This window comes from Haemaphysalis longicornis, unplaced genomic scaffold (genome assembly GCF_048455015.1).
Source record: "Haemaphysalis longicornis isolate Haplotype H1 unplaced genomic scaffold, Haemaphysalis longicornis Haplotype H1 scaffold_6, whole genome shotgun sequence".
Classification (NCBI taxonomy): Eukaryota; Metazoa; Arthropoda; class Arachnida; order Ixodida; family Ixodidae; genus Haemaphysalis; species Haemaphysalis longicornis.
The window spans coordinates 23,069,645-23,093,650 of record NW_027526407.1 but is presented as its reverse complement, the minus strand read 5'-3'; the positions used below and the strand labels follow the sequence as shown (position 1 = coordinate 23,093,650).

Below are 24,006 nucleotides of genomic sequence, written 5' to 3'. Positions count from 1 at the left end.
TTGGATTGAATATCGTAAAATTAAATTTTTTTAATAAGCCGAGATTTTTCACAGGCTTTTGTGCTAAAAATGAAGCTGTTCTACATGTTTGGTAGTTGCGACATTTTCTTTTTATGACCTGAAGAATGCCCATGCATAGCAGTCTACTTGCCGAGCCACTAGGAGGTAATACTTCGGGAATCCGAAGCAAGCACGATACTTGTTGAAGAGCGACTTGCGCTAGAGTTACTGAACTGCAATCATAGGCAACGACTAGACAGCGACTTGTAACTACAAAGCGAGCACTTTGCCAGCATGAACGATAGACGTGAAAACATAACAGAACTGCACTCGCAGATCACGATGAGGAACTTCTTTAGAAGGACATGGCGAGCGGGAACTTTATGTTGTGGGAGAAAGGCTCAGACTAAAGTTGCCGTGGGTGAGCCAGCATTACGCCATGTAAGGGCAGCTTTCTATAGTACCACAGTTAGGAAACACAATGGGGCACTCCTTCAGAAGCCCATGGCAACCATCAAGGATAAACAGCAGAGGGATGGCTTGCATTGCCCGCTCATCGGTTAAACAAAGAGGCAGTGAAGATAGCAATACTATCACGCCGATTTGTCCCCTGTGGTCTAGAACTTAAACAAATACAACCAAAAAGCATACTCCAGCTGCCTGCAATAAAGCCAGAACCTCTTTTGTTTTTAAATTAACAGAGGTGCTGTCAGAAGCACAAAAGCGGCGGAAAAATTGGCATGATAGTTTAATGGAGGCTGCCCTAACTTGTAAATATTTGGTTGCAGAATTCAAACAGGAGGCCTAGTCAACAGCATGGGTCGACTGCATGGTCGATGGGGATCTCATAGACGTAATCACAAATTACTTCATGCTGTACGATAAAATATACGGCCTCTACGAGACATACTCACTGAAAGCACGATTTGGATGAAGCTTGCTAAGTCGACATAAAATGAGCAGACGGTGCAGAAGCAGTGCGTTAGCGTACACCGACATCTCTCACTTTTGTAGAGCCAGGCACATCAGAAAATATATGCAGCTGTTCGAGAAATCGAATACGTACAGCAAAACCTTGTCACAAGAGACACTGTTACAAGAGACACTTGGCTATAAGAGACAATTTGAATGAAGATGGTTTGGTTGATTTTCCTATGTTTACCATGTTAGCAACATTGCATACAAGAGACCTTGTTTGAAAGAGGCACGTTTCTTGGGTCGTTGGGTCTCTTTTTTGAGGAGGTTTTGCTGCAGTAGATATTTGATTCGTGAATTGAACTGTTCGCAGTGCAGCATAGCCCACTTATAGCGAACCTGGTTTTAACAAAATCTCGGGTATAACGAACAAATCTTCTTTTCCCATTACCATTTAAACATAGATTTTATGTCCAGATATAGCGAAAAACGAATATAACGGACTGATTTCTGTTTCCCGATGTGTTCGTTATAAGCAGGCTGGACTGTATTCGCACACCCCTATGTATATATGTGTACCTAATGCTTGTAAAATGTTATGGCTGTATTCTACCTCTGTTACAGTATTCAATCGACTGCTATTTATTTTCGCAGGTCGTGACCAATCGAGACACCCAGGAGACCCTCCTGTGCATCGCTTACGTGTTTGAGGTCTCCACGAGTGTTCACGGAGCCCAGCATCACATCTATCGTCTTGTCAAAGACTGAGCGAGCCACGTGCTGCCGCCAGTTTCTCAGTGCCTCACGTCCACAGCAGCCACCACACTGGGCGCCGCCGCCCACGTGTGAATCGGACACGAATGAAGAAAAAGAGAAAGTGCATCATTTGTACATAGCAGTTGCCACCGCGAACTTTCTTCTCCGTTTGCTTTTTGTTCCGCCGATGACTTCCTTCATGAGCTGCAACGTGGCTTCTCCGCACAGCTTCTTCCCTGCAATGCGTTTTCACTGCATTGCTTCCTTGAAGTGGAGAGAGTTAACTCAATAGAAGAGTAGTTAGGCAGTGCTATCTCAGAGCTTGATCGGATATAGATATAGCAATTGCTCTTTTGACAAGCATCTTAGTCCATTCAGAAAGCAATGTTTACTGGCAGGAAATAAACGTGATGAATGCAGGACGTGACATTAATTGTAATTTACAGTAGTAGTAAGGGCTTTCTACCAAGATTTCGAAGCAGATGGCTGACTTATAGCACAGGAACTCGATGATGCAACTCGCAGTTCCCCAAGCGCCATTGAACAAAATGAGCAGTGGATCATGCTTTGAAATTAAGATGCAGTTAGAAAGTAATTAGGTCGTGTGAATGATAAAAGAAGCAGCGTGGTTGTTTATTGGATGTCGCAAGTAAAGCTGAAACTGGCAGTTGCCTTGAATAGAAAAGGCAAGTTAGCTGCACTAAACTGTCTGACTGTGTCTCGATGTTGGTAGGGCCATCTTAGTAAATCTTGCAGTTTATTCCAAGGTCGGTGTTCATTCCTGTCTATATAGGGAGGTTGGAACATCCATCTACAATTGAAAACTGTTAAAATACCTAGGCACCTTCATTCTTCATAGGACAAATAATGGGTAATAAAAATGAAGAATTCAGCAGGGTTTAACTGTCTGTATTCCCACTTCCATACAGGCTCAATTATAAAACTGCAGTAGCTTTTATAGGGCTGTTAAGCTGGGCCCATTGACTCTACTTTGCTAATAATCGGCGCCTAATCTTAAGACAGAAATGCGTTAAAAAATTCTCTGATCACTTTATCAGCTTGAAGTCTTGAATGAGTAGGCCACGTTCTGTATCTGCCTGCTCGATTCAGAAAAAAATTTTGCTACAAGAAGGCCTTATTATTAAGTTCTATTCTCACATAATTGCCGATTAGGTGATGTCTGCTGTGATGACACTGGCTTCTTTATGGGGCAGAATTTAGTGCACTGTGAGTTCATTCGGCCCATGCAAACTGTGCTCTAACAAAACAAATGGTCATTATCATGCATAAACTGCAAGCAAATAGACAATTTGGACTCTGGAATAGCATCCAACTGCATTAAAGGCTAACTGCACTCAAAATTTTGACCTCTTGAAAACACTATTTCCAAATAGTCTGCCTAAAAAGGAAGCAAGATGCAAAATACAACAGCTTAAATACGCGTGTGGATGCCACAAGCGAAAAAAATCAGAGATTTTGAAATTGAAATGGAGGAGAGCGCCGGCAGTGACGTTGCAGCCGTCCAGCGAGTGACCGGATGGTCAGCAGCTCGGGAGCCAGCCTGCACGCAAGCTTTACACGCGCACGGGGCAGCAAACGGGTGAAGCGTTCGCAGCAGAGCTTGACCGGATATCCGGCTGCGTGGCTGGCCAGAAGAAGACGCCCCCATCGGCTGAAGGGTTGCAGGCGTGTCATAACTGTTTACGCGATTCGCCGCCAGGTGCCGCGTGGCCTGTGGCGGAGCTTTTTGAAACACTTCTGACTGATTAACGAGGCGTTTCACGGGGCTACCACTCGTGTCCCAGCTGATTTGGTGGTACTTACTATGCATTAAAAGGAAATTTGGTCGAGTTGAAATTTGAGTACAGTCAGCCTTTAAGAACCGGTTCGATGTCAATACGTTTGTTAGTAAGGTGGCCACGATTACAAACAATGTCTTCGATTCTTCCCAGGTTTGCAAATAACAAATGCCCTATACGTGCCCTAAACAGTCGAATAAAAAATACGTAAAGAGACCTGCATAAGCTAGCCACAAATAACAGCTAGACAAGTGACTTCACTGCCTCTTAAGCCAGAAATTCTTAGCTAGAGAGAAGCTAGCCTTAAGTGCTTCGGGGAGTTGTTACAAAAGAAACTAACGGAGAAAACCTGGTCAAAATGCTCAAGAAAATTGGGGCGATGATATAGTACGATGAAGTGATGTAGTCAAGCTCTGTATGCAATCCCGGCAAACTTACATGTCATTGCGTTTTTGGCAGCCAAGAGTAGTGCGAAAACGCCACTTTGCAGCTCATCGGAAAAAAAAAAGGAAGTCGATTTCTGGTGCTTTTTTCTTTTTCCTAAGGCATGTCTCGTGGACTTTGAATTGCATTTTCTTTACGTTTTGTGCACTTTCCCCGCGTGTGACAATGTGCAACTCGCTTCGCGTTTCTACTGCTTCCACGTCATTTTTTTACCTGGTTTTGTACGACACACACACATACACACTATGCAAACACCATGGGTGAAAGTTTTTACATTGTTTTCTTTTTGTCGTGCTTTTATGTGCAGGGTTGTCTGCATTTTGTGTGCGAGGTTTGAGTACTGAGTTTGAAGCAATGCATAATGACAAAGCAACAGGAGCCGCTGAAATACTGAGATGTTAGCAGACATTAAAAAAAGAGTCACTGCTTTTTGCCTCACAAGATCAGTATCCATAGTGTAGAGCACGGTTGTAACAAAGAGAATACGTAAAATAGATGCCGTAATGTCGTTTAGTCGGTGTGGAGCATCATGTTTTCACGAGGACTTGAGCTTGGTAAGACTTAACTTTATTGTTAGCACGAAATGATTTTTTTTAAACAAGCAATAATGTATTCTTTGTACGTTTCATTGACAAACGTAACCACCTGAAAACTGGCCGAAAAATAATCGTTAAAGAGCTACAGTTAGGCCTACTTTTGCTGACATCAGAAACAGACTGAAAAACTGCAGTTGGAAATTTATTTTTTCATTTTTATTACTTGGTTTTGTAAAGAAAGGAGCTGCGTAGGTGTTTAGCTTTCGGCTGCCCACGGAATTATTCGTAGCCACGTTTAATGTAAGTGACATAAAACGTAAATCACTTTTTTGCGTGTTTGGTTGTTAAGTGTTTGATTAGTATAACAAACGCTGCTCATATTTATAACGGAAATGAGATCATTGGAAATTCTTGCCAGGGCAGCAGCTCATATCTTCTGTCCACTTCTCATGCAAGGCATCCTGTTTTGTCTTGAATTGACGCCATTCTTGAGGAATTACTAAGCTCTCCCTTTTGATGTGGCGAGTGCCATTTCCGTGCAGTACTTCATGAGCACGTTTCAGAAGTGAATTCCTGTGGACTTCAAAAGATTTGTTTCGGAAATCAAGATTGAAATGTATTCCACAGCAACACTAGCAGCGAACGGTGCTACTTTTCGAACTACTGCTAGCATGTTCTATTTTAAAGCGTAACGTTTTGAAGCGCAAAATGTTAAGAATCGTCGCAACTCGAGTGCTGCGAAATCGCCATTGTGATTTATTCACACCTTTAGTTGTATAATGAGACCCGAAATCACTTTCACCATGCATTCATGCCAGTGTGCTTGTAGTGAGAGCATTGAGGCCACCATAAAATGCAGGCTAACCGTGGTTAGAACAGTGACGTTTTGCAGCGTTGTAGTGGCTACATCGTGACACCGTTGTGATTGGGCCTAATTATGCGCAACACAAAACAACAAACGTGACTTCATGCTGAAGAGCTCCTAATATGTTTGCATAACAGGTGTAATGAAACAGGTATGACCTGAAACGCGATATGATCTCAATCGTATTATCCTTTATTTCTTTTTTTTTAAGTTACTGTTTGTTATGTTGCCAAATGAGTTTTTGGGACGCTCCGTCGCTGGCTTGCCACATTAGCCACTCGTGTAATTGCATTTCGTGATGACGATATCGACCACTACGGCAGTACGGTGGTGGTGGCGCATTTTCTTTCTGTTTGTGTTGAGCATAAGACCTGGCCAAAGGGTGCTCTTGTTGAAGAAAGCCCAGTGTCGCTTTTTTCGACGAGTTTTTCTTGAGTGCCATCTGTGTAGGACTGTGTTATTCTTGTGTGAACGTAACTAGTAGGAGGCCCTTTCGTACTTTGGAGCGATGCCTTTAATCGAACGATTCCGGTTGCATGATTTTTGCCTGGAGTGACTGTGCTACCGGACGCCCGGTTTCGCTTAGCTTCCTTCAATGTGTGCGATTGAGTGAATCGAAAAAGAGCCGGAAAAAAAAAACGAGTTACACATCTATCCTTCTGCATAAATGCGCGGCTAATATATTTAAGAGTGAAATTTTTATTCACAAAAATTGGACTGCAGTATCACCTTAATGTCTCGTGTACACATTTCCGAGTAATTCACACTCATCGTAAACAAGACGCGTGTTCGGTTCACAAGATTGGTTAAAATGACCTTGCACAAAAATTACTTGCTTTTGCTTTTTTGTAGGGTTTTCAGCTGAAATTTTGAAAATGCTAATTAGACGACTAACATTCTCTGGCAGGCAAATTACAAATGGAATTTTGTTACAGCGAGATGTAACTACCAGCATTCAGCTCTGTACACAATCTCATAAGGCTTTTTAAAATGTACTATCGGCGTCAAATGGAACGCGAACATGAAAATATGAACCTGAACATACAAATAGTGCGATTTCTTTCCATGCAAGCCAAAATTACGCGTAGTTTAGTTGCAAAAACAAAATTCGGAATTTTGTATTTCCAGATATACCAATATCGTGCCATTATATGAACTCTACTGACAGTATTTTTCAATTTTGCACGTTCTGGTTCATATTTTTGTGTTCACGTTTCATTTGACGCAGATAGTACATCCCAGAGGGTATGCGGTTTCGAACCTTGGCTATTCTTACAAACACAGTTCAGTTGCATGGGAGATGGGTACTACGAAAATTGCGAAAAAGTGCAGCTCATTTGATAGTTTGGCCTGTAACATAGCCTATTTATATAGGAAGCAGAAGTTTGTAATGAAGGCAGCTTAAGGATGTTCAAAAGGAATGTTAAACATGATTGGTGGTACTTCATTTTGTTAGTAGTTTATGCCCGCATTGTTTACTTGCGAGGGTACTTATCTACAAGCTCCAAAGCACCAGTTCATGATGAGAGGTTTTCTATTAGTTTTTATTACTTTCTAAGAAGTTTTCTATTGGTTCTGTGAGAATTTTTCTGAGCTATTAGTTTTTCTTTCATCCTAATAACAAAGTGAGTAGTAGCAGGTACTTTGAGCACTTTGTAGACTTGGGAAGTCTTCATAGGTGTGGTATCCACACCAATGATCACTCCTTCTTTTCTTTGCTTGTACGTTGCTCACCCATAAAATCTCAAAAGTACTTGAAAAGGAAAAATTTTTAAAGTGTTATGGAACTTTTGGTTGTGACTGGTAACTGTACTTACACTTTAACTATATCATTCTACCTTTTTTTCTTGTGTACATAAATATTCCTGAAACATTACGTACCGGTTAATTTCGCTGCTTCCAAATGTGCCAGAAAAGTTGGCAGGTGGGCTAAGTCTTGTGGAGCATTTTAAATAAGCTACATCATTTCCACAACATATTAGGGATGAGCCTTTGGTCAGCTTGCAATGGTGAATGCCGTCCACAAAGCAAATCGTTCTTTGTTTTCTGCAGTAGTTATTTCTGGCAGCTGTCTGCAACATACTTCGGCGCTTTTCTTCTTAACGATGCTTTTATTCACAGCTGGTTTTAATGTTGTCCACCAAAACCATTACGGACATCTTATAAAATATTTTCAGTGAGGGCCTGGCAGCTGTTTTCAACGTACTTCGGCGCTTTTTTTTTTGACAATGCTTTTAATCACAGTTGGTTTTAACATTGTCCACCAACATCATTATGGACCTCTTATTAAATATTTCTGGTGGGGGCCTATTGGGCAGCTAAATTGGGTAATTTTATACACCCCGTCCTCGCATGCTCATTCGTAAAACCAAATGCCACCACACACTGTTCACTGGTTGGCTTTTCAGCTATTTCTATTGTATGGCGGCTATTTTTAGCGAAGGAGTTTACATTGTTGACAATATTGAAAGCTGGCCGTCACCATCTGTTCTGTTCAGTCAAGGTTCAATGTCTGTCACATACTACCACCTTACTTTGTGGCTTCAGTCTCCCGGTTGCATCGTAACGTTGAAGTCTGGCTGTAACTTGCAAAGAACTGGCTGAAAGATGTTATCGCCTTCACATGTGGCAAATCTGCACAGCATTTGCTTATAGGCTCTCATGCGAAGCAGTTTCTAGCGCTCCAATGTGCCAGCTCACCACTGTCCTCTACCTGAAACTGATAAGCGTTGCTTTTAATATGACTTATCATCTTGACGAGAGAAAGAGTCTTCGTGAACGAGTGTCTTCGACTGATACTTCCTGTGGCTGCCTTTTGAAGATGAGTGTTTTTTTTTCTTGTTCGAATGATTGAAGGAAGGAAGGGTTGGCACGATCTCTTCTCGGTGGCGCATTCATCGGGCGTTGTAATCAAATGCGCAGACGTTGCGAGCGTTCTCGTTGACGTGGCCTCGGTGGTTATGGAACCTTTTCAGCTAGGGTTCGTTTGTCCTCATACACAGTTGTTTCGACCAGCAATAAACGGCCCCTCCTGCGTCAGAACTTTGCCACCCAAAGAGCTTCTTTGTTTGAGTTTTCATTTTATGCCAAATAAGGGAAAACATACGAGCCTTTTCAAGTACTGGAGTGTAGATACGAGTGTCGCCCGTTCATGCGTCATACACGTAGTATGCTGCTTTTTGCTCTGTTTTATCGTTTCTTCTTGCCTTTGTTGTTTTCCCAGCTGAATCGTATTTGTATGCATTCGTTTGCCTCATTACAACGTGCATTTTTTCTTGTGGAATGCTTATTTAATATTGATTAGAAGCGATGATGAACATGTGGCACATTTGTGATGAAGCAAAGTATTTGCCAATTGTGTTTTATATGTACATATATATAAATATATATACGGTTGTATATAGATTTATATATATGTATGACTGCGTAGGGCAAATAAAAAGAGACCCCTGCATACAGTGGCGTTGAGTCTTTCTTGCAAACTAGGCCCTAACTCGTTCTACAGTCATGAAGTGCTGGAAGCAGAATGGAAAATGAGAATAGAAAACATTTTTAATGTCCAAAGGAATGACCGAGAGCAAAGACATTTTTCATGAATATGTTTTCCTATAGCAGTTCTGTTGCAGAAATACCTTATTTATTTTGTTAATTATTAATTCAGAGTAACTATGTTTCGTTCTAATGAGCCTACCTTACAAGAAGAAATGCAGGGACGTCACACAGTCGTTGTCCTGCACTGACGTGCATTGTGCCACTGCTGTAGGAAAGTCCAAGTCCAAGGTGAAAGTCCAAGTCCATCTCAAGTCCAAGGTGGTTTGAGACAAACTGCTTAGCAGCGTTGTTTTAACCGCTCGACTTTGAATAATCGAAAGTGGCCATTTTAATGCGAAGGTATCAGTTGTCTCCGTAGGCCAAAAATTCGGCGTGACTGAGAAATAGCACATACAATGGCTGAAGGTACAAAAAAAGAAAATGAGAAGAATTAGGTTCTGACATTTGAACCCCGGACCTGCAGAGTGCGAACTGAGCATGCATCCAACCAGGTTTATTAGGACTGTGGTACCAACGCTTGCTTGACACAAAACATTCATAAATCTTAAAAACTTTGTGCTTTCAGGACAACATACATATGTGCTACCCAGCCTTGATGACCAAACAAAATCTTGCTTGAAGCGCTAGGTATTGAAAGAAATATAACAGTGCAGAAGCGTTGTACTGTTGAACCTCTTTATAACAAACACTGATTTAGCGAATTATTGGCTATAGCGAACTAAATACAGAATCTGGTTGATCACGCTTTATTTCAATGACTCTTATTCTTCTATAATTAAACTGAAACCGTGAGAGCCGCGCGGTATCGGATATAACGAAGAAATATTTGATCAGTGTGTTGAGAAGCTAATTGGAAAAACCCCCGCAGTCTTAAACTGCCAAAGTATAAAGGCTTTTTTGCTCGTGGACACTGTGTAACATTTCGTATCCACCAGACGAAGGTCACATCCTTCATCAAATAAATAAGGATGCAGTCCTGATTTGTCAAGTGAACCCGGTTCTGTTGTAATTTCACGTACTCATGTTCCGGTTCATTGAGCTTGAATTGCAACAAGGAGAAAGGTAAGGGTTACCTTTTGTATATTGGGTTCGAAGCCCCCAAAAATGCATTTTTGTATCTTTTTGAACCAGCCAGATTGGCGATTTTTTATAACCAATCTTTTTATATAGCCAATTTTTACAGCCAATTTTTTATAACCAATAGGAGTAGTGGCACGAAATTTCAAAGCTGAGGTAAGTATGTTAAATGCTTCTTTTTATAGCGCATATCTCCCAGCAAGTTTCAACAGCAACCGTTGCGTACGGCGTAACATATTTTAAATACATTTTAATCTTCGCCCGCATGAGAAAGCCCAAAGCGGGCCGACATGACCATCTGCTACTTGCCGCAAACTGCCGACGTCGGGGCTCCCGTGACGAAGCCGACGTGTTGGCTGCGGTTGGTGCGCGCTGCTACGCCGTCTGTACACGTCACGGTTTTGGGACGGACGTCATGCTGGCCGGGTGCGTGGGGATAGTGAAGACCTCGGCGGGTCTGGGCGCGCGCGCGAGCGAGCCAGACCATCAGCAGTGCGACAAGAATGTCACGTCATGGGCTCCCTCATGTCATGGGCGGCCGCTCGGCGTTCGTTTTGTCGAAACCGAAACTGACAAGAAAAAAATTACCCCACCTTCCCGCGAGGGGAACCCTGTGGATATACACCATTTTCCTTGCTAGAGGTGGGCGCCGCCATTTGCTTTTTCTGACCAGACGCTAGCGCCGTCTATGAAGCGACCGCCGAAACCTCCGCGCTGGGCTGTTAAGTGCGCCGTTCTTTGCGTGCGTCTGCTCGGTATCCGTGCATTACCGAGTGAACCGTAGCGGTTTGGCGTTAAGTTAGCAGTTGCAGTGCTTGTGTGTGTGTGTGTGTTCTGTTTTGTTTTCATCATCTGCGGACGGATTTTAGGTCTTCATTTGCTGCCAGAGCGGAAAATGCCGATCCCGGCTGTTGCGAGCAGCAGTAGCAGTGTGGTGATGGTGCCAGTGGTGCTCCGCAGTTCCGCGATGCAAACGTACCGGTATGGCACCGACTCAACGTTACTAGAATAAGCTCAGTTTCGGAGCTCCGCATCCCCGCCAGCGGAGGAGGGTGGGCCAAACGGTGGTCGCGAGAACTAGCGGCGCTGCAGTCAAGTCTTGCGCTACTCCCGGCGCGTCGTCTGCTTCGGCGGCGGGCGGCCGCTGCAGCCGACCGCGGCGGGCCGCCGCGCAGACGTACCGCAGCAGCTTTCTAGTACTGCTATTGCTAAACTTAAACATCTATCATCTTTCCAGTCGACTAGCTTAAACGCCTTCGTCCTTCTAGTCGACGTTACCGCATCACATTTGTGCACTGTTTAAGTGGAAATGCGTTGAGCCGCCTGTATGCACTGACCTGGAAGCGCAGCTCATTGGCTAGCTAAGAATCGACGGTCGGCCTATAATTTAACTGTCTACATTGCGTTTAACTTGATTGATTGTGGGGTCTAACGCGCCGACGCAACGCAGGCGATGAGGCGCGCCGTAGTGGAGGGCTCCGGATTAATTTTGACCACCTGGGGATCTTTAACGTGCGCTGAAATCTCGTACACACGGGCGTTTTTGCTTATCGCCTCCATCAGGAAAGCGGCCGCTGCGGCCTGCCTTTAACTTCATGTACGGTAGCTTCTAATCCAATTACCCCTTTCAGCGTAGTTTTTATAACTACTGCGCCGTCTTACCTCGACAAACAACGACCCAACGAGTTTGTGAAAGCAGTGACTTTATAAGTGTTTTTATCTCTACGCGGCAATAGGACAGTTTTTCTGAATCTCGTCGGTGCAAGGTCCCGTTAACCAGCTTCCTATGGAGAGTTCCTATGCTCAACTTTTATATCCGCTGGGCTGGTCCCACCTCATCTCGTCTTTGTGCACTCTGTGGTGCATACGAACATTAGATCACCAAAGATGAAATTTCGATTTACAGTTCTTACGCTCAGTTAATCTGTGACAAACGCACTCGAATTTTGTGAGTTGACATTAAAGCTTTAATCCGCAATTTAAAAGTGCTCATGGTACGCCTGAATTAAGAAGGATCTTTGACCGCCATTTTGATGTCTTGAACTCAAGAAATCCATTCAACTGGTCATACAAGACACCTCTCCGAAAGGCGAATCAGGCTTCAATGAAGAATTTTTTTGAAAAGGCTGAATTGTGCATAACATGACGCAAGGATGCACAAAAAAAATCACTGTTTGAGGGCCTCGAGAACACTATTTGCAGGACTCCTTATATGTATGCACGATGCCAGCACCTTTTGATGGGTTTGTGGCGACGGGAAGCTGCCGAATTCGCTCACGCTCAAGATGTCTCAATACCACATCGAAACATTTTTTGGTTGCGTAAAAAGGAAAGGGCGGCTAAAACAACAGCCCTACTGCCTGTCAATTTGCAGCTGTTTACAGAATTACATATGGGCCGTACGCGATTACATATGAGCGAATACTCATTCAGCCGTTCACGGTGTAAGGCATATTTGCTCGAAACGTTTTAGAAGAGAGGCACAAGGAGGAAGCAACAAACGGTACACAAATTTTATTCACCCCAGGGTTTGCACAATTTCAAAAGAAAAAAAGTTACACACAATAAAAGAGTAACCAATTAAAAAAACTGCCTGATTTATCACAACGTAGGCTATGAGGCGACTTATACAAAACGCACGCACTTAAAAACCGCAAAAAATACGAAGGCATACTAGCTAGCCAGCTTCCTTCAATTGTGGTTCTTATCTGTCGTTTGCAGATTTTACGAAATAATAGACTGTCTGCTGTGTTCATACACCGTTGTGCGTGCAAGTTTTTCCGGTTGATTTCAGTCGGAATGGGCTGAACCTGATTATTGAATACACGTTGGCAATCTTCTTCGACAAAACTTAAATGTGATTGTCGAATGCATCGCAGTTCAACAGATGAGGCTCCAACTCAGCAAGTAATATTTGTTCAAACAATACTGTCAACACCTCCACTATTGGCGCTCACTATTTGCATATAACGGCTGCATTAAACGTGTAGAACATTAACCCTTGCATTAAACCTGTAAACACTAAACCCTTTTTCCACGACGCGGCGCAATTTCAAGAAGTATTTCGATGGTGCCACGAGACCACCGTTTGTTTTCGCAGAAACGACTCCTGGAAGCTCAGTGGACAGCAGTGTAGTACAGTATTCATTGGGGGATGTGCCTCCATATACTTTCCGTGCCCCAAATACTGCTGTATGTAGCACTACTACAGAGAACAAGCGAAAGGCTTGTGTGGAAGTCGACCCGCTGGGTGTTATAGTTATCATCATTAAGTATCTGCAACAGCGATGATCTTCTTAACGAGGCGAAAGCTGTTGGCGTTTCAACGAGGTTTTCATCACCTGAGGGGCAGAGATCAGTCACAATATCGCGAGAGGAGTTTCCAGTATCTGATGATGCAACTTCTGTTCTAATAAAAAGACGCTTGTAGGCAGCTGCAAATTGACAGGCAGTAGGGCTGTTGTTTTAGCCGCCCTTTCCTTTTTACGCAACCAAAAAATGTTTCGATGTGGTATTGAGACATCTTGAGCGTGAGCGAATTCGGCAGCTTCCCGTCGCCACAAACCCATCAAAAGGTGCTGGCATCGTGCATACATATAAGGAGTCCTGCAAATAGTGTTCTCGAGGCCCTCAAACAGTGATTTTTTTTGTGCATCCTTGCGTCATGTTATGCACAATTCAGCCTTTTCAAAAAAATTCTTCATTGAAGCCTGATTCGCCTTTCGGAGAGGTGTCTTGTATGACCAGTTGAATGGATTTCTTGAGTTCAAGACATCAAAATGGCGGTCAAAGATCCTTCTTAATTCAGGCGTACCATGAGCACTTTTAAATTGCGGATTAAAGCTTTAATGTCAACTCACAAAATTCGAGTGCGTTTGTCACAGATGAACTGAGCGTAAGAACTGTAAACCGAACTTTCATCTTTGGTGATCTAATGCTTGCATGCACTACAGAGTGCACAAATGCGAGAAGAGGTGGGATCAGCCCGGCAGAATATAAAAGTTGAGCATAGGAACTCTACATCGGAAGCTGGTTAACGGGACCTTGAACCGACGAGATTCAGAAAAACTGTCCTAGTGCCGCGTGGAGATAAAAACACTTGTAAAGGCACTGCTTTCACAAACTCGTTGGGTCGTTTTTGGTCGAGGTAAGACGGCGCAGTAGTTATAAAAACTACGCTGAGAAGGGCTTAGAAGCTACCGTACATTAAGTTAAACGCAATGTAGACAGTTCAAATATAGGCCGACCGTCCCAATGAGCTGCGCGTGCAGGTAAGTGCATACAGGCGACCTAACGCATTTCCACTTAAGCAGTGCACAAATGTGATGCGGTAACATCTACTAGAAGGACGAAGGCGTTTAAGCTAGTTGACTGGAAAGATGATCGATGTTTAAGTTTAGCAACAGCAGTATTAGAAAGCTGCCGCGGTACGTCTGCGCGGCGGCCCGCCGCGGTCGGCTGCACCGGCCTCCCGCCGCCGAAGCAGACGACGCGCCGGGAGTAGCGCAAGACTTGACTGCAGCGCCGCTAGTTCTCGCGACCGCCACGCGGCCCGCCTCTCCGGCGGAGCTTTCAAACTGAGTTTATTCTAGTAACGTTGGCACCGACTGACATAGAAATCAATATCGGGGAGTAAATACGTGTTTTAAATGCCACCGTGCTCGTTATGTTCACCGATTAGTCATGTTTACGGAAGCGCGGACGTCGAATGCGAAGCGCGCACAGCATATGTGGGTCACGGTGATCTGTGCTCGCGATGGACTTTCGACGAGGCGATTGCTACGCTGTTGACATTGCAATGTAATATAATCTTTCTTCACTAGACTTATGACGGTTACTGACGAAACGAAATTACCTGGGCGAAAAAATAACACGACCGCACAACCAGTCAAATTACTATTCGAAGGTTGAGCAGAAGGGTCGACGTTCGGGCGAGTTAATTCTGGTTGATCATGATCGTGATTATGATTGACCTAACTCTGCGCAGCGCATGTGGCCTGTCGCTCGGAGCCCACCTTTGTGAAACCGCCGCTTGCACCACAAATGCTTTACGCGACCAGCAGTAACTGTTTTGTAATTGTAATTAGATTTCATGACAACGCAAAAGGATTAGAAGCTTTTCCTTTGACCGCGTTGGGAACAGGTTGAGCTATTTTACAAATGCAGCGTTCACGCGTATCTCGAGCTTCGTTTCCACATTGGGCTGCCTGTTTATCCTGCTATCGACCAGCAGTGTGCGATGGAGAAAGTTATCCTTTCATATCGTTTGGCAGTGTAATGCGTTGGCCTGAAAAAAAGTAAACAAAACGCCGTGATTTTAAAGGTGAGATTAGATGAAAAGGGTATTGTTTAATGCCAAGCGGCTGTAATGGCCAAACAATATATGGTATTTTAGATTGACTACAAGGAAACAGAAGTTATTGTAATGTTGTATTGTATCGGCGCTCGTGAAAGATCCCCAGGTGGTCAAAATTAACCCGGAGCCCTCCACCACGGCCGCTGGATGAGAGCGCACGCAGTGCGCCTCTCATCCAGCGGCCGTGCCTCCACTACGGCGCGCCTCATCACCCATGAAGCGTCGGGGCGTTAAACACCATAATGAATCAGTTAATCAATCAACCAATCAATCAATGCTGTATTGTAAAGGATAAAGTTGCTTCTAACATTTAGGGGGGTTCCTTTCCCTGTGGCAGCTTTGCGTGTGATAAATCGATTTTGCTCCGTCTGCTTGCCGTCCAAGTGCACCCAACAAACCCTGGAGTTGGTTGTTGGTACAAAGTCGTTGTGATTTATCAGCGGCATCCACCAATATCTCAACTCGGTGTGTGTTGGGAAGCGATGCAGCAAAAACACGCCGCTACCGCACTGCATTTTCTCCAGGCAGTGTCGTGCACATGCGTGCTGTCAGCGACTGTTTCTCGCTTTCTCTGGTTGTTCAATAACCCACCAGCGCGCAGTGCTGACCAAGTGACGTTTGCTCCTTGAACGGCATCACAGCATTGGCTAAAGCCCGTACTACATGGAGCGATTTCGCCTGCGAATTCGCTGATGCGGCGCCGCTCGCGCGGCAAAACCACCTTTCTTCGTTGCTGCGGCAAAGTGCCAAACATTCGAAGCGGTCGAGCAAACGCCGCTCGTGCGGCGTGTGCGGCGTAGAGGGGCCGGACCTGCGGCCAATAGGAGCATAGGGGTGTAGCCCGAAACAACCCATTCCCGTTTGAACCCGCCCCGCTTGAACCCATTCCCGAAACGCCCTTCCCGTTTGGCCCGTCCCGTGTACGCCCGTTCCCAAAACGCCCTTCCCGTTTGGCCGCTTTCTGTTTCAACCCGTTCGCAAAACACCCTTCCCGTTTCAACCCGCTGCCAAAACGCCCGCTTCGAATAGCTTAGATGAGTTTCTGAGCTCGCAGTTCACTTCCCAGTGAACGCAAGCACGTCTTGTAGAATTCTCAAACTTATCTTGTGTAGCCGTCCAAGACATCTTGATCTGCACATTAGGACAGCTACCACACTTCTATACGACATCTGGGCAAGACCTCCAAGATGTCTACGCAACACCTGAAGATTTTTATAGACATTGCCAAGACTGGAGATAGCCATCTTGTAGCTCGGCTAACGCGACGCTATGCCTGAGTTACAAGTCTTGCAAGATATTCTTGATGATATCTCAGAGACTGCTAAAAATTCCAACAAGACGTTTACAGGACGAATACTAAACACCTCATAGCTATCTGGATTGAAAGCAACAAAACGTTTATTCTCCGTTTTGACGACATTCTCAAAAATTTTGAATAGCAATCTACGAGAAGACTTCTAAGCATGCCAGATAGAGACATAATGTCTTGTGAAGATGTTTTCTAGTAATTGTGGAGACATAAAGGAAAACCTCTCACAGCAGTTTACGCCAGCGGCATTGTAGCCATCTTGCTGTCATCTTATTAAGATGTCATCAAGACGACTCTTATAGCTCTCTTCCTGTTTTACGCCCAGGGGTATATAGAAATGTGGTTATCAGAATAAGAGTGCACATATATAACTTATTTCATCTAAAACAACTTTGATATTGTATAGATGGGACAGCATAACCACATTTTACTGCATTTCGTGTGGCCTGACAAATCTGACTGAGCTAAAGCGTCTAGACACACCTTAAATGCAGCAATAAGCACACTGAGCAACTTTTGCAAGACTAGCAATTTTATTATTCAAAATACACATGACAAGTCAAAATAGAATAAAAGGTGGCCAAAAGATGTGGGAGTAAAAAAAAACTTGATATGCATAAAAGGGAAAAATTAGAAACAACCCGTTCTATTTGGCTGCCATAGAAATTAAAACATGCTTATAAAAAATGACTAGATACTGAATGCCTTTCAGCCTTTCAATGTTATAGCAAAAAAAAGTCAACTGCAAGAACTAAAAAGAATGATCATAAAAAATAAGTTAGGGATCACCGAAAATATATCAAAACATGTGCATTACAGTGAAAACCTATTCAAAGTGGCCGAGTCTTGATGATGTTTGAAGTGCTGGAAATCCAGGTAGGCTGATCCAATGACGGAGAGTTAACCTTCCTGCGATGAGGTAAACACACTAATCTGAGTATACACAGACACGCACCCAAATGAAACACCCGATGGACACATTTTTGTGTAAGGAGACTTTTTTAGACCACAAGGCAGGGCAAAGGTAAATGCTTAAGGTAGCTACTATTTTACAGGTAACCAGTGAACTCTTGCTGAAAAAATTTTTAATGAACCATTCTTTTGATACATGGAAGGCCATGGGTAGGGGAAGTCAACAGCGACTGATGATAGGGGAAGGGGGCTAGTGGGTATACATTTAAGATGCTTCAGAGTGCCACTTATGCAAGATGCCAATAATATGCCCAATATGACAACGTCAGGTTAATAATCCAAATTAGTTGCAGGAAATAGTAAAACGTTGCTTGACAACTATTCTAGGCAATATAAAGCAGCATAAAATCATTTCATCAATTTCCACAATATTAAAGCAAATTTAGAAGAGGGGCAACACAAACACAGGGGGTGTGGAATATTGGCTGCATTCTCTTCCAGGCTACTACCCACAATAGAACATTTTTTTTTTGTGGTGGACATTTGGCAAAATTGTGCATCTTGCAATGACAAAATATTAGGCTTGTGCGAATAGTGTTATTTTAGTTCGAAGCGAATTCGAAGCAAATAGTCCTGGGTTCGAATATTTTCGAAGTGAATTCGAATAGTCGCGCAGAAAACCGGGCTAGTTGGTACAGATTCATCTTCGCAGCGCACAAATGACAGGACAAAGGGGAGGAAAGGCAGGATTCATCTTCAGCGCTTGTCCAGTTTTTCCTCCTCTTTGTCCTGTCATTTGTGCGCTGCGAAGATGAATTCGAATAGTTGTCAGGTGTCCGAAGAACAAAACAACAGTTGAAGTTGTTCTATGCAAAAGTTTTTATTTGTGAGGTTAGAACATACAAAGGCATCACAGAGAATCCTGTGATAACATGATAAAAAATCGCGCCAATCCACCCCGTGAATGTGGTTGGAAAGCAAAGCTGTAAACGGCACCCATAACGATTACCCATGCGACGTCACTTAAATTCACTCACATCGCTCTACAAATAGCAAAACCAGAGAGAAGTGAAATGCACTTAACCACACCATTTATTACTTCAAAGAGACATTCTTGTTAAGGTTAAATCAATGCATGAAGCATGAACGGTGTTTGGTCGAGTTGTATTGGTGTAGCACAAGAGTGGAAACTTTTTTTATAAAATTAAAGTAAGCTCCAACCCGGTGTTAGACGATCTGTCTTCTCCGTCTCTGCGCCGCGGACGGAGGCGACGAGATTTGCGGCACAGAAGGAGCAGGGGGAAGAAATACTTCTGTTCAGATTTCTGAACGGCCCAGAGTGCAGCCCTGGGGAGTGATTCCTTCTTCCGTGGGGCCCATATGCAGTCCGCGCGCCTGTGTTCTGTCCACCCACTGAAGCTGGGTAGGTAAAGAGGGCCTGGAGAGCAGCATCTCCAGTTGCTCTGGTTGGGTAGTTGACGGAAAGAGAGGAGGGTGCTCAAGGCTAAAGCCGCACACCCCGATTACGGGGCGGAGTGTTCCTACTTCTGAGCAAAATTTACATTCAGCGTCGTAGCGATTCGGATGCGTTAAGTGAAGACGCGTTGGCTGTGGGAAGGAGCCCGGATTGTATAAGCCGTAGGGTAGTTTGTTGTTCTCTGGAAAGGTCAGGGTAAGGCGAAGGTACGGTCTGTCTCAGAATGCGATAATGCTGGGTTATCTCCCTGAACGTGACAAGCGGGTGACTGACCTCGTGCAGCTCCATAGCATGGGAGGTAAAAGCACAGGCTTGTTGGGTGGGCGTATTTGTTGTCCTCCATTGAAGTGTGAGGGGGGTGTCCAGATGAGCTGAATGAAACCGTTTGGGGAGTGGTTTTTTAGCACGCGCAGTGCAGGTCAGGACACCCAACCCTACTGGGAATTCCAGTAGATTTGCTGGGAATCAATGACTACCCTCCGAACCCCTGGTTGAGCGAGAGCCAAGGTGATGGCTGCCTCTTCTGCTGGCGTCATTTCTTGGGTCCTAAGAGAGGTACACGCAAGGAGGTTGGTTCTGAAGGTAGCCACGATAATGGCGTATCGCTGCCCTTGATGTTTGGAGGCGTCTGTGTAGATAACTGCATGATTCCCATCGAGGGTGGTGTTTAGCGCTTGAGCCCGTGCTTTTCGGTGACCCTCGTCATGTGAGGGGTTCATATTTCTAAGCAAAGGGAGCATCTTTAGTTTTACTTGCCAAGAGTCTGGGAGTACGTCAAGCGGAGTGACATTCTGGGCTGCCCAGCCAATCTGGTGAAGCATGCGGTTACCCATCGCAGTTCTGAGTCGGACCTTATGGTTAGAAAGATGGCCTTATATCAGCTCTTCCACGGTGTTGTGGAGCCCCGTGCTAAGCAGCCTCTGTGTGGACGCACTCATAAGAAGACCAATGGCCTGCTCGACCGCCTTTCTAATCATTATATAAAGCGTCTCTATGTCTTTCTTGTCTAGAAGAAGACAGGGGGTTGACGTAAGTAATTCTCGAGAGGACAAAAGCTTCAATTAATCGAAAGGTACCGGATTCCTTTAGGCCTCGCTTCTTGGTGGCAACTCGCCTGATCATGTGTATGATTTGATTAATGCTGTTTTTGAGGCGCTGCAAGGAGACGTCACTCCTGATGTTAGCCTCGAGATGTAGGCCCGGCTAGGATCTTGATGCTGGGGCTTGGAGTGATGGCCTGGCCATCAAGGATTATTTGAGTGTATTCCTTGGTTTGGCGCGAGGGCGGATGACAAGGAGCTGTGATTGTTTACGTGAACACTGGATGCCACAGGCTTTAGCACATTGGCGTAGTAGAAGTGAGATGTCATGCATTGGTGTGAGCTTCCTTTAATTTTTGTAACTCTTAGCACATGAGTAAGGTGCGCACAGGGCCGCTAGATGGGCGTGACTGGTCGCGTGACGCTTTCACGTGGCATTCAGTGAGAACGCAGGGGGTAAACCCGTAGATGTGCTTGGTTAGTACACCACCTGTCTTCCCAGTCTTCGTGTGGGCTCGTAGCTAAATCGGTAAGACAACGGGCTCTCGCTTTGTTAGTCTATTAGTTCCAGGTTCGATTCCCGGCGTTGCCAGTAAATTCTTTTATTTGTTAGCTGGAGTTTTCTGGTGACACCAACGGTCCCGAAAGAACCCTTGGGGGGTAGAGGTAAAAAGCTTTGCTTTAAAAAAACTTTGCTATAAAATGTGTCGACATTATACCAACGCTGCCTATTTGAAGATGAAACAAGGGTACATATAGACGTTCAGTTTGTTTTAAGGAATAAAGAGTTTTCCCGCCTGAAAGTGGACCAGCTTGAGAAAGCAGCTTGTCTCGATTAAAACGAACAGCGACTGCTTTCGTACGGGTACGCCGTTGCAGCGCAGCGCGTAAGGTGAAATATACTTTGCAAAATGTTTGTGTGGGCGTGTGTGTAGAGAAGGGGAAGCACTCTGCACTACCTCTGCACCAGGCCAGAATTTTTACGCAATATGCATACGTGTCGAACAATTTCAGAGCTTGCCTATTGGCCACTATTGCAAAACGCATCTAACATGCTAAAAATAGGGCAAAATTATTTTATAGAGCACCGCCCAGGCCTAAGCGACGCGCAGGCGGAGATTTGGAAGAATAATTGTGCGGTAAGTCGCCAAGCTTTACGCCAATTCACTCCGAACGCGTGCGAGCGAGTACATGTGATAGCAATCACTTACCCCCTACCTACATGCATATCGATTATAGGCTACTGTTTCGCGATTCCAGTGCTTTGGGGACGTAATGATTTGGAGTAGATGCACCTAGCACTGAAGGTATCAGCCAAAAGATTGCGTGCAAATGCCTCCTACGTGCAAATCACCGAGATTCTAACTGCGCCAGCGCTGCGCTCCTCTCACGACAAAAGCAAACGTGCAGCGAACTTTCGCAAAGGCGTAGCGACGACTTGAGCAATACGTAGCGGTGCGCGTAGTTTGTCAAAGCACGCATCCTGGGATCCAAAGCAAGCGCAATGCCTGAGAGCCTGAGACGCCACAGCAGGACTGCTTTTAAATGGGCGCCGCCATTTTGGCTACAGCTTCAGTGGAAGTGACGTCGGTGACATCACGATGCTGGGGCGCTATTTAGGGGGGGGGGGTCGGCCTGGTCCCTTACGGGATATGGTTTGGGAATACGCTGCCGGGCGCTTACGGAAGGGGGTGTGGTTTGACCTCTAGCGCGCAAGGGCAAAACTGGTCACCCCGCGAATACTGCTCGAGGTAGCGTAGAGTAAAAACCAAAACAAAAATGCTTAGACGAGCCACGGCATGAGGGAATAAGCGCTTTGTACGACAGATAGTGTCGCCTTGTCGCTGAAACTGACCAAGATCAAGCAGCCGCAACCTTCACTCCCACATGTTCAGCCACACAAGCGTAGATGGCGTCTGTTATTTGTGTGTCAGGGGAATTTAAAACCATCTTGGCTAACCTTCGGTAACTGGAAAGCAGAAATTGTAAACGCAGCAACTCCCTTCTAAAACGCTCATTCGGCGTCAAAGTAACGCTATCGCGTCCAACATGTCACTGCAACTTTTTCTGATGCAAAAATAACTGTCGGACGGTCTTCTTCATCCTGATCGATAGCAACGTGGTGTTGGAATTGCGCCTAACTTCATTAGCTTGGGCAGACGTTAGTGGGACTTCTTCTGTGGAAATAACAATGGGACACGCGGCGTTATCACGCGCATTTGGAGGCTGCTGTGAGCGGCCTCTGATTCTGATGCGCATGCTTCCGTTCCATCACCTATGTGACGCCCGGCCGCCGGTAATGGCCGCGTTTTTCAGTTTAGGTTCCCAAAACACCAATCTTAACGAGCTGTTTGCGTCGCGCGCATTCACGCTTGAAACGCAGTATATTTGCATGTCGCACTCTTTTTATTGGCCCTGTTGGATGGCCTTATTTTTACGCCGTCGAAAATTTGAGTGCAGTTGGCCTTTAGGGAAAAGCTTCAGTATAACAAGCAGCGGGACTGCATGCTTTGTTAGGCAAGCGGATGTTGGATTAGCAGCAACGATGTTGTTTTAGCCCACTCCCTCCTCTGCTTCGTTTTAAGTGGATTGTCTTCGTCGTACGCAATCCCAGTAGGCTACTTCTTCACTAAACGTCCAACGGGTAGTCAGCTTCCCGAGCTAGTACTCTTTGTGATGAAAAAAGGAAAAAAAAAAACCTGTGGTTGCCGCATAGTGCAACTTGTCACCGACCACCACCGAGTCAAAATGAAGATGCTGGACCAGGGCACTCTGGCGTTTGAAGTAGAACCCCCGTGCGACTGTAACAAACCTGTACTCCTAAGTTTCGACTCCTGCGATGTGCTGAAGAATGAAGAACGCACGCTCATGACGTAGGACCTAAGGGGAAAAGTTAGGTATCTTACCTAAAGTATGTGTATGACCTGCAAGAGAACCTGACGGTGAAACCGGTCCGTTATCTACACCGAAAGCCCGTCCATACGAATAATATCGAAAAGATGAACGTGAGAAGGACCATTCAAGTTCTGCCTCCGGCTGTGACCGCTGCCTTATAACACCTAAAAGAACAAGCCAGGCACACATGCAGCCCATTGTTCGCAACTGCAGGCCACACCATCACATTCATGAGGAACTTCTATCAGGAGTTCATACTTCTGGACATGAGCAATACAACCCGGCACCTGCGCCAAAAGTTCCCCGATGTCCGGCACTACGGCGATGCTGACTATGACAGGCTTGAGTGGCTGGAGGTTACCATGCCTATGTATTTGGAAGATGTTAAAAGAAGTTGCGGCGATCCAAGCGAGTTCCTCACGAAGGAGACGTATGAGGAATTTTCTATCACCACCTACTCTAGTGTTTCCTGCATAAGGTACCTTCTGAAAACCGACAGCTTACTGTTCGTGCATATACCGAATAGAGAAACGGAGCGAGAGCCCGTTGTCTAACCAATTGAGCTACGAGCACACGCAGATACAGGGGAGACAGACGGTGTATTCACCGAGCACGGCTGTGGGTTTACCCCCTGCGTTCTCGCTGAATGCCACGTGATAGCGTCACGCGACCTCTCGCGCCTCTGTGAGCTCCGTCCACGGCACGTGTGGCGGCCGTGTGCACCAGTGGTTTGTCCAGGTAGACCTCGAAAAGTTTGGACTCGTGTGCAATACCGATACCAAACAACCGACTACCATACGTGGAATGTGCTTTGAGTTAACTTTCACGAATAATATAACTGCGCTGAAAACGCAAAGTCTGAGTGCGTATCACACCAGTCATCAGTCCGTTCTGAACATTGTGCTGAAGTGAAATAATAAATAACGTGTTACAGGTACAGTGTAACGTGTGAATAACGCAACCGGGCCGTAGGCACCCGTGGTAGGTGGTGTATAAAGCGTCGCTTTCGAAACGCCCTCGACAGGGTGAATTGGCCCGCACTTTTTTGGAACGCAGTGCATAACGCAGAAAAG

The 24,006-nt window shown here is 45.1% G+C and overlaps 2 protein-coding genes across 5 annotated transcripts in view; both read left to right on the top strand.

The window, feature by feature from the left end:
* The window catches only part of Sd (TEA domain transcription factor 1 homolog scalloped), a 58,242-nt gene extending 49,473 nt beyond the window's left edge, over nucleotides 1-8,769 (top strand). For all 4 annotated transcript variants that reach the window (XM_077673699.1, XM_077673698.1, XM_077673697.1 and 1 more), the window contains exon 10: nucleotides 1,570-8,769. In XM_077673699.1, the coding sequence (XP_077529825.1) occupies nucleotides 1,570-1,683 (114 nt within the window). In that variant the 3' untranslated portion in view covers nucleotides 1,684-8,769. The remainder of the gene's footprint in view (nucleotides 1-1,569) is intronic.
* A 1,465-nt stretch (nucleotides 8,770-10,234) lies between these two features.
* LOC144142939 (uncharacterized) overlaps nucleotides 10,235-24,006 on the top strand; it is a 29,768-nt gene continuing 15,996 nt past the window's right edge. Inside the window, exon 1 of the mRNA XM_077674770.1 lies at nucleotides 10,235-10,309. Coding sequence (XP_077530896.1) covers nucleotides 10,235-10,309 — 75 coding nt within the window. The remainder of the gene's footprint in view (nucleotides 10,310-24,006) is intronic.